Source organism: Rosa rugosa, chromosome 2 (genome assembly GCF_958449725.1).
Source record: "Rosa rugosa chromosome 2, drRosRugo1.1, whole genome shotgun sequence".
Lineage (NCBI taxonomy): Eukaryota > Viridiplantae > Streptophyta > Magnoliopsida > Rosales > Rosaceae > Rosa > Rosa rugosa.
The window spans coordinates 49,154,382-49,165,199 of record NC_084821.1 but is presented as its reverse complement, the minus strand read 5'-3'; the positions used below and the strand labels follow the sequence as shown (position 1 = coordinate 49,165,199).

The 10,818-nt window shown below is 40.4% G+C and overlaps 1 protein-coding gene across 1 annotated transcript; it reads left to right on the top strand.

The window, feature by feature from the left end:
* Nucleotides 1-5,856: 5,856 nt before the first annotated feature.
* LOC133730908 (uncharacterized) lies at nucleotides 5,857-10,573 on the top strand. Its single transcript, XM_062158411.1, has 6 exons — nucleotides 5,857-5,935; nucleotides 6,613-8,076; nucleotides 8,184-8,891; nucleotides 8,986-9,788; nucleotides 9,889-9,966; nucleotides 10,070-10,573. The coding sequence occupies exons 1-6, from the start codon at nucleotides 5,857-5,859 to the stop codon at nucleotides 10,307-10,309; spliced, it is 3,372 nt and encodes a 1,123-aa protein (XP_062014395.1). The 3' UTR covers nucleotides 10,310-10,573.
* Nucleotides 10,574-10,818: the final 245 nt, after the last annotated feature.

Genomic DNA, 10,818 nt, shown 5'->3' with positions numbered 1-10,818 from the left:
CCGTGGTCTAGAACTATTTGCACTGGGTATCTTAAGTCATTCAGGAACTTTCATGTATATCTCTGTATCGTGATCCCCATAGAGATAAGTTATGACCACATTCATAAGCTGCATATTCAGTTTTTCGGAAACTACCAAACTGGAAAGGTAGTAGAACGTTATGACGTCCATTACGGGAGAATACGCCTCCTCGTAATCAATCACAGGGCGTTGAGAAAATTCTTGCGCCACTAGACGAGCCTTGTGTATCACAATCTCTTTTTTCTCATTATGCTTCCTTACAAATACCCATTTAAATTCTACGGGTTTAACATGGGGAGGTGTAGGAACAACCGGTCCAAACACCTAGCTTTCTCTTTGTCAAGGAATCTAATTTGACCTGGATTGCTTATTTCCTTTTTGGCCAGTTGTCTCTTCATTGATATTGATCAACAAAGCAGGGTTCGAGGTCATCGCTTATTATAATTTCGGTGGCCACCGCAAATACTAATATATCATCGATGATAATCTCAATCCGATTTCAAATCTCACTAAATTTACCGAGATTTCTCTATTCTCGGGAGTGGGTTCAAATGTTGGAGTGTCCCCCAACATGGTCTCTTCTAGGACATACCCATAATCTGGATTTATCTCGTGAGATGAATCGGTTTGAGATTGCGATGTCAAGAGGATTCATTTGTGCCAAGTATACCCTCTTCTGAGGATAAGAATCATTCGAACCTAATGGTCTACCTCACTTCTGGGCAGGGACATATGACTGGTTAGCTGCCATGGTCATACCTCATCCATCTGGGACGACACATCCTACAGGGACGTCTATCCTTGCAGGCACATTTGCAGCAGGTATATATGATCTCGTCACTTTTGCTAGATCAGAGAAAGTGTCTGGCATATTGTATTATATACTCTATAGATCTAGAATTGTCCGTACTTCACTATTTTTGTGCGGTTTGGGGATCAAGATGAGACATTGTGGGGACATTCCATGTAAATTCACGTCGTTCATCAGGAACAGTGACGTTCTTATCTCCCCCTAACGGCGAGAAGTCTGTCTCATCAAAGTGACAATTCGCAAATCTAGCGGTAAAGAGATCGCCTGTCAAGGGCTCTAAAGAGCACATAATGGATGAGATTCATAATCGACATACATGCCCATCCTTTGTTGAGGACCCAATTTTGTACGTTGTGACGGCACAATTGACACGTGGACTGCATACTCAAATGCGCGTAAGTGCGAAACATCAGGTTCGTACCCAGTCACCAGCTGTAACGCGGAGTAAGGTTGGTAGCAGTGGGCCTTAACGGGACCAACATAGCTGCATGCAGGATTGCATAGCCCCACGCAAAAACTAGAAGCTTGGTGCGCATTACCAAGATTCTATTTGCGAGACCATATTGGGTGTGAATATAGGGAACTATATATTCGGCATCCATCCCAAGGGATATGCAATAATCATTGAAAGACTTCGATGTAAACTCTCTGGTATTATCAAGTCTTATAGACTTTATGAGATAATCCGAGTGGTGATACCTCAATTCCATGATCTGGGTGAGAGTTCAGCAATAGCAGCGTTTTCTTGCAGACAATAGTGTAACATGTGATCACTTTGTCGATACATCAACCAAAACCATTAATATTTAACTGGTCCACATGGTGGTTGGATATGTCCACAAATTTCCCTTGCATTCTGTGCAGAAAAATGGTGGTGTATGTACTAGTCTTTGCATATGATGGTCTAGTTTTAAATATTCTTAACGAGTATGGCATAGTGTGTCATTATATACAAGACACTTATTCAGAAGGGGATGCACCTGCGATGAGTTGAGGATATGGTGCATCATACTTTGACCTGTGTGTCCCAAACGGTCATGCCATAACAAGTAGTTGCTTGAACTAGTTAGCTTCTAGCTAACAGATTTCAATTTCTCCAATGTACGCTTCTGGCCACACACTTGGAGGTTATGCAAAGATATTCCACTCATTTTCTCAATGGTTTCAACGTGGTAACAGTTGGTTCGAATATCCTTAATACTCAATAACGCTCTTCTGGAACGTGGAGAATATAAGACCTCATTAATGGTAAGTTCAGTACCATTGGACAACATACAGTGGGTTTTACCATAACCCTCTATCAGGTTGGATTGGCCTGATACGGTTGTCACAGAGGTATGAATAGACAATAAGTTTGAAAAATATCTCCGATCTGGGAGTATGGTGTGCGTAATAGCACTTTTAACCAGACAACAAACTTCCCCACAAGACATGCCTATTCATATATTTAATTCAATGGATCACATGTATGAATAAGTTTATTGAATTAAATATATTCGAACATAACCACATTTCTATAATCCAAAATAATTGAAACATAAATCACCAAAATCCAAAAATGTTTCATTCATTAAGATGAAATAGATATGGCACAAGGGGCCAATTATACCCATGTCTTCGAGTTCTAATCCTCGGTATGTTCAGTAACTGCTTGAAAATCCATGATCTCTAGTGTGGAATCGATAAAAAATGACCCTTCAATAAAGTTGGTATTTCGAGTTCCGCGACCGGCGTAATACTCATCTACTGCTTCGGCTATCGCACAACAGGTGCGGGACCAGCAGTCAATTCCTCCACATCGATAACAAAGATCATGCTGATTCTGGTGGCGATAGGCCTGACCAGTGTTCCTTTCAACTCGGGCTTGCTGAGTTATGGCATCATGGTTCCTACCACGTGGGCCTTGGACACGTGGAGCCTGATTACGTGGCCTCTTGGGCTTTGGCCAAGTGGCAGACAGTCATATGGGCTAATTTTGTTCTGCCAATCATGTCTTGCTTCAAGCAAGAAAATGGTCATCTGATGGTGAAAATGCTCTTCCAGAGCGACCCAAAGAGTCTGTGTATCCTTTTCATCGGATACTCAACTTGGAGTGTTTTCTCCATATGTTTGCTTTTTAAAAATTATGGCACTCATATTAAAAGCCTCAATGACGACATTGTTAGCATTGATTGTTGATCTCATCTTCTTTGCAGCCAGATGAATTTTCACATCTTGAGTTTACTTTAGATAGTTTCTTCTGGCGACCTCCAAAGCAACAGAGTCAAACATGTTGAGATTTGACATTTCTTATAGGAAACGAACAAATAATATTAGTGCTTTGGGTAATATCATCCATAAGCAAGTAATGAGAACTTCAGGTTCTATAACATGATATGAAAAATTGGATTAGACATGTAAAATCTACTGGTTTTATCATGTGTGGTGAATTTATGAAGGAAACTTCAAGTTTCTTAAACGCCATTATCGAAACTACAAGTTCGATATATGTATGAACTACTGGTTCATTTAGAACTTCTAGTTCATTAGGTACCTGCATTTTCTACACATATATTCTAGTGCGAAAATTTAGACAAGTAACTCAATAATATTGAATAAAGCAAATTGAAATAATCTCACAAATTTGGATAAATAACAGTCACAAATCAATTGAGATATTAATTGCATGCTACTAATTTAACATATTAACTATCACACAATTATGTGAATACATGCTTCTGGCAATTAATTACACATATTAGATATGGTGAATGTATTTACAATATGAAATCATTTTTCCATTTATTTTGATTCTACTGGACCAAAGAAGGAGTGGGCTTGATAGTGAAGCCTATCGGGCTTAGTCTGCGGGCTTGTGACCTGGGCTTTCATGTGTAAGTCAAATGGTGTGTGAGACCTGCTGGGCTGCTAGGTCCTGCTGAGGGAGAGTAGGCCTGCTGGGCTCAAACTGGTCTGCCAAGGAATGAAAAGTTATTACTCAACCCTTTCGGTAACTCCAATTGAATACGACCAGGTAAGGAAAGATGAGGTTTAGGTGGAGCGAGGCTCACTTAAGTACACGGCCTCATCTGAACCTTGCCTAGACATCGCATCCAACTGGATGAGCCTAGTTTGAGAAGATTCATAACTTTTGTCATGGTAACATGTGGTGAGCTTCTGTTCTGGCCTTACAACTTGGGCCTGAGCTTCTGGCTCGAATTTTTTATTGTGACTTTGGGCTTGATTTGAGCTTCTGACTCAGCCTCTATTAATATTCACAATTATAACATAACAAAATTCAATATATGTTATTAAATCGTAACGTAAATAAATTAATGCAGCGATTATGTACCTAAGGAATTGGGTTCAAATCCCATTAATGCTTCTGGCATTTCGTATAGGTAATAAATTTGGACAAATGCTTCTGGCATAATGTTAATGTAATAATCGCGTAATAATTTAGCCCATAATGCTTCTAGCATAAGGAATTATAATGGCATAATTTATATTGCGTAACATATAATATTAAAATGATTACATTGTGAAACTATTATGGTAATTATTTTTGGATGAATATCAATCAAAACCAAAACATGAATTGAATCAATTGATCAATCACCAATTAAATGGAGTTGAATCTACTTCTGGCAGTATTAATATTAAATGGTGGTGATAATTACCAATTGGTCATAATGGCATAGTGGACAACATGCTGGGCTAGTACACACTGTGGCTAGGTTCGAATCCTAGAAATAGCAGACTTTATTTTTGCATGATCTCTAGTTGTGAATTGGTGCTACTGGACCAAGTGCTAGAAATAGCTACAGCCAAAGTATCCTAATTTTTTCTTTTCCAATCAAACAATCCAAAACATGAACAGGTATATATATTCCAAAGAAAACAATCAGAATTTAGGGTTCATGCATCATGGAGGATTTTTCATGTTCAATCAATAGGCTCAATAAGCATGAATATAAAATTAGATTTTGGAAAACATTACTTGATGAAAAGCAGATGAATCTTCAGTTTATATGTGCAAAACTGAGAAGGTTGTCTTCTCAGCCAATCCAAGAGCTATTCGCCTCTTCTGGACAGCTCCCACTTCGAATGGTGTACAGGTCTCAAAACGACTCCAATAGGGCTGAAATTTGGAGAGAAGATAAAAGAGGCAGAGACGAACAACTTTGATGAAGGAAAGATTTTGATCTGAGGTCCCGATCAAGAGGTTTCGGGGCGTGCAAACAGGCTGATCTGCACAGGAACTAGCGTGCTGCTGTGCTGCAGGGGCAGTGGGGGCTGCAGGGAGGCTGCGGTAGGGACAGCAGGGACCGCAGGGAGGCTACGGCAGGGGGTTTTTTTTTTCCTGGCTAGAGCTTGGGTTAGAGTATCGTGCTGATAACGTGTTGTAAAATGTAAGCAAAAGTGTTTCAAAAAAAAAAGAGTTAATTACTGTTTACTCCCTATACTTTTAGGGTTTCGTCGTTTCAGTCCCTGACATTCGAATTTCACCTAAAAAGTCCCTAAACTCTCAATTTCCTCTCAATTCGTCCCAATCGTCAACCTTCAGTCAAAATTGTCTGTTAAGATGCTGATGTGGCAACTTGAGTCGACACCTGGCGCCACTTGAGTCGACACCTGGTTCCACGTGGATCCACGTCGGTTGTAAAATGACGAAAACAGCCCTGCCTCTATTACGGTGCGTTCGATCTGATATAGTCGAAATCAGATCGTAAACTCCGAAGAAACCCTAAAAAATCGATTTTGTGAGAACGGATCTAATCGCTTCCAAGTTCCAAACTCCCAAAAAACCCAGATCCGGCAACATTGCAAATCGAAAACCCAGAACCTATCATGTTACTAGGAGCGAGGAAGGCAACCTGAGTCAAATCGATTTTGTGAGAACGGAGCTAATCTCTTCCAAGTTCCAAACTCCCAAAAAACCCAGATCCGGCAACATTGCAAATCGAAAACCCAGAACCTATCATGTTACTAGGAGCGAGGAAGGCAACCTGAGTTGAAGAAGAGCGACGTTTTGTGGTGGCGACATGGTCGCGAACGATGCTGATTTGTGGGTTCCTCGAGCTACAGACCGGGAGAATGAGAAGGATGAAATCCCGAATTATGGTAAGTTTTGGAGGGGAACTATTCATCTCCGATATGAAGGGATTAAAGATGACGAAATCTAGGGTTTTGAAATACAAAATTGGGGGTTTTTAAATTGGTTAGGCCTTCTGTTTCTGGGTTATTGCAATGGGATTGCTGGTAGCTAAAAATGGTTTTTCTTAGTGTGGTGATGGTTTCGAGTGCTAGGGGTTTGATTAAAATTTGAGGATATGGTATGCTTTATGGGTTTCTGCCTTTCTGGGTTTCGAGAAAGATGGCTTCTTGTATTGAGTGGTAATAGAGATTGTGCCTACTATGTGTGTGTGTTTAGTGAATTGAGATTTGCATTCGGTGGTTGTTGAATTTGCTAGGCTGGCTTTTAATACTGTCGAAATTGTGGTTGGATGTGTAGGTTAGGCTTTTAATATTGCTGTTTCTGTCTGGTTTCTGGTTGTGGTCCTAGTTTGGCTTTTAGTAAAGTAAAGAATTGTGCTTGTCTTTGTCTCCCATGTGTGAAAAATATTGGCCCTGTAAAGCCTTTTTTGTTTGGTTCCTTTTTGTTTTCAGCTATTCATGGAGGCAGTTTGGTTAAGTGTTTTTTGCATTGACTAAATGTTTTTGGTTGACCATTTTCATTGACTAACTATTTTTAATTGACCATATGCATTGACCAACCATTTTCATTGTTGAATTTGCAGAACATGCAGACTATTTTACGGTTAAAGTTTATCATGGAGGGTGCTTGAGGCAGGGCACATATGTTGCTGGAAAGGTGGATTACTTTGATAACGTAGACAAGGACAAGATGTCCCTTGTAGAGGTTGACAACATGGCTAAGCAACTGAATCCGGGATATGAACACCAAAGAATCGATTACTGGTATAGGTGTGGGGATGAAACTGATGAGTTGATGAAATTGGAAACAGATGCAGACGTGATGGTTATGTGTACAGCTATTCCCCATTGGCGGTTGATCATACTTTATTTGGACCACATGGAACTTAAAGGGGTGTTTGGGGAAGAGGATGAGGATTGCTTCATATTTGAAGATTTCTTTTTCAGTCAAAAAGGTAGCTGTGGGGTGGTCATAGAAGAATTACCGGATGAACCAAGGAAAAAGCCAGGTGTGGTGATTAAGGAGATATCAAATGAACCAATACCAAGAAGAAGCAAGGGAATTGAGATCAGAGAGGTTGACCAAGACCATGTACCGACTCAAGCAAGCACAGCTTGTGGTCTTAATCCAAAGGACAAGGGAAAACAGAAGCTGTTGGAGTATACTTCAAGTGGTAAGCAAGGCTCAACTGGAGGGAAAGTCAGAAGTGGTGGAGGGCAGTTTAGCGTCCAAAGGCAATCTAGTGTGCAAGGGCAGTCTAGTGTGCAGGGGCTGTCTAGTGGTGTAGAGAATGAAAGTTCAGGTCTTCATGATGTAAATATCGATTACTTCAATGCTATTCAGACCAATGATGATGGGGGCAGTGAGGAAGGGGTTTTTGATGAAGATGACAGTGAGGAAGTCAGTTCTGGTGAAGATGGCAGTGAGGATGATGACTATGACCCCCAGGCCAATGATGAGGAGTATGAACAGTATGGTGATGAGGACAATGAGGATTGGATGGAAGGAGTTGTGCATGAAGAAGCTACACAAAGAGCACGTAAGGCTGGTGTAAAGCTTACTAGTAGTCAAAGGGAAAGTGAGCAAGAAAATGTGACTGAGTTTGAAGATAATGAGGCCATGTTTGGTTTTCAAGATTCTGATGATGAGAATTTGGGTTTTACCATAAATTCCGATGGGGAGCTTGAAGATGAAGGACTGGAATTCAATCCCAAATCCGACATGAAGAAACCAGAATTTAAACTAAAACAGAAGTTTGCCACAGTTCAAGTATTGAGAGATGCATTGAGGGAGCATGCTATTCAAGGTGGATGGGAATATATCTTCATCAAGAATGATAAGACAAGGCTGCGGGTTGTATGCAAGGAGGACAATTGTCCCTTCTTTCTGTTTGCTTCCAAAATGCAGCATGAGAGCACTCTCATGATCAAGGGATATGATGGTACACACAAGTGCACAAGAAAATTTAACAATAGCATGGTGAAGCTTAGATATTTGACAGCAAAGTTTAAGGACCAGATTGTGGTTAATGAAAGTGTGAAGCCAGGTATGAAAGTTCAAAGTCTAAATGTGTTGTCCATTGGTGTTGGTTAATTATGTTTGCAGTTGTGTTGCTTTACCATATATTAAAGTGTTGACTGTTTGTTTTTGCAGAATCTCTTGCAAAAACAATGTCCTCAACCATTCGAGCAAGGGTTTCCAACTCAATGGCATATAAAGCTAAAAGGCAAGCTCTGTTGGAATATGAGGGAAGCATTCGAGAGCAATATGCAAGGCTTTGTGATTATGGCAGGGAGCTTCAGAGGGTTGATCCAGCAACCTCTATTGATATTAAGTGTAGTTTTCCTAAGGGTAGCAAGAGGCCAGTTTTTAAACGGATGTATATTTGCTTGGGAGCTCTAAAAAATGGCTTCAAGGCTGGATGCAGATCTGTCATTGGACTAGATGGGGCACACCTAAAGGGACCTTTTGGGGGGCAACTGTTAATAGCTGTAGCAATTGATGCAAATAACACATCATGGGTGGTTGCATATGCGATGGTGGAGCTAGAAACCAAGGATGCATGGATCTGGTTTCTGGAGTTATTGGTGAAGGATCTGGACATTGAACATGAAGGAAGGGGTTGGGTGTTTATAAGTGATAAACAGAAAGGTTTAATACCTGCATTTGAAGAGGTAGTCCCAAGGGCTCACATTAGATTTTGTGTGAGGCATATGTGGACAAATTTCACAAAGCTCTTTCCGGGAAAGGTCATGAAGGATAAAATGTGGGCTTGTGCCAAGGCAACCACCTTGCCTTATTTTCAGAAAGAAATGAATGAGATGAAAAGCCTAGATGATGATGCCTACAAGTGGATGACAGGTACTTTTATGTGCTTTTACTTGCAATGTTCCATTTTTCTATTTTCTTTACAATATGATGTTTTTTATCACAACCTAATTGATTATGTTTGCAGCACCCGAGAGACCAGCTATACATTGGTGTCGGGCTTTCTTCAACACAGATGTGGACTGTGACATCATGATTAACAACATCTGTGAGAGTTTCAATGCCTGGATATTAGATGCTAGGGGTAAACCCCCTGTGACTATGTTTGAAGAATTAAGGGTGAAGCTAATGAGACGGATTGCAGTGAGGAAGGAAAAAATGGAAGGATACCATGGGAATATCTGCCCCAAGCCAAGGGCTATTATAGAGACAAACAAGGAAAAGGCTGCTGTGGATTGTATTGCAACATTCAATGGTGGAGACATTGCTGAGGTTGACAATATTGAGGGATCAAAGAATGTTGTGAACCTTGCAATGAGGACATGCACTTGCAGGAGGTGGGACTTGACTGGAATTCCCTGCAAGCATGCTATTTCTGCCATTTACATGAAGAGGGAAGACCCGGATGATTATGTGGCAGCTTGCTATCTCAAGAAGACCTATATGAGTATCTATAGCAACCTGGTCCAGCCTGTTAATAGCATGGATTTATGGTTTAGAGGTGAGGATCCACCTATCTTACCCCCCCAATATACAAGGCAACCTGGAAGACCAAAAACAAAAAGATTCAAGCATGCTTCAGAAAAGGTGACAGATGGTGGTGTTAAACTACGAAGGGTACAAAGATCGCTGAGGTGTCGTAATTGTGGCCAAGTTGGTCACAACATCAAAAGTTGTCAAAGACATTTACCCCCAAAAGAAAAGAAGACTGCAGCATTGAATAGGAAGAGGAAGAATTCCAATGAGGAGGGACAAACTTCTGAAAATCAGGTAAAATGGGAGCACAAAGAGCACCTATGACTCAAGTAATTGTCATTTAAAGTGTTGTTGTCAATTAACATGGTTATTACTTGTTCCTTATTTGTTGCAGTCCAAGAAAGCCAAGAAACAGTCCATGACCAATAATGAATTGAGGCAAAAAGCCAAAGAAAGGGCAGAGTACCAAAGGGTAACCTAATTGATTATCTTTTCTATATCTCCATGTATGTAATGCTCAACCTTTTTAAAACTCTGCTCATGTACTTCTATTGGGTTTTTGTGTATGTTTCCAGAAAAAAATGGCTGCCTTAAAGGCATCAAGGTTGGAAGCAAATAGGTCGGCTCCAAAAGCATCAAGGCCTCAACAAGCTGCAGCATCTGCTAAGCAAACTTCGAGGCCTGTTCAAGCTGCATCTGCCCCAGCAGGTTCAAGGCCAGTCCAATCTTCGAAGGCATCAAGGAAGCAGGATGCAACAGCTACAAGGTCCTCTCAAAGGATCAAGCAATACTCAGGTAAAGGAGATGGAAAATAGTTGTCGAAATGGAATTGACATTAGCAAGCAGATTATTAATTTTTAGGCATCCTTTTTTTGGGCAACCTTGTGCTGTGACACTTGGTTGCTAGCTCTAATCTTTTGATAAGATGATTAGAGCTATCTTCAATTCTAGCAGAATTGGTACTTGAACAATTATTGAGGATGTAATGCTCAGATTTTTCTTATTTTGTGTAAATTAGATCTCTGTTTTGTGGCTTGCTATTGCTGAAAATACCATGTGTTTTGAGTTTATTATGAATGTAGGTGAATGGTTGTCTTGAACCTTCATAGTTGATGAACCTTAATTGCTCAATTTATGCTTCCAGCTTGCTCTGATTGTTTGGGTTATTATGCCATGCTTCCAGCTTACTCTGATTGTTTGGGTTATTATGCCACAAAAAATTAGCAGAAATCATTTTTTGGTTTATGATCTATGTGATTTGGGGATTTGGAGCAAAAAATTGACCGAGTTAGGAGTGAAAACATGGAAAAATTGAAGCACGGGG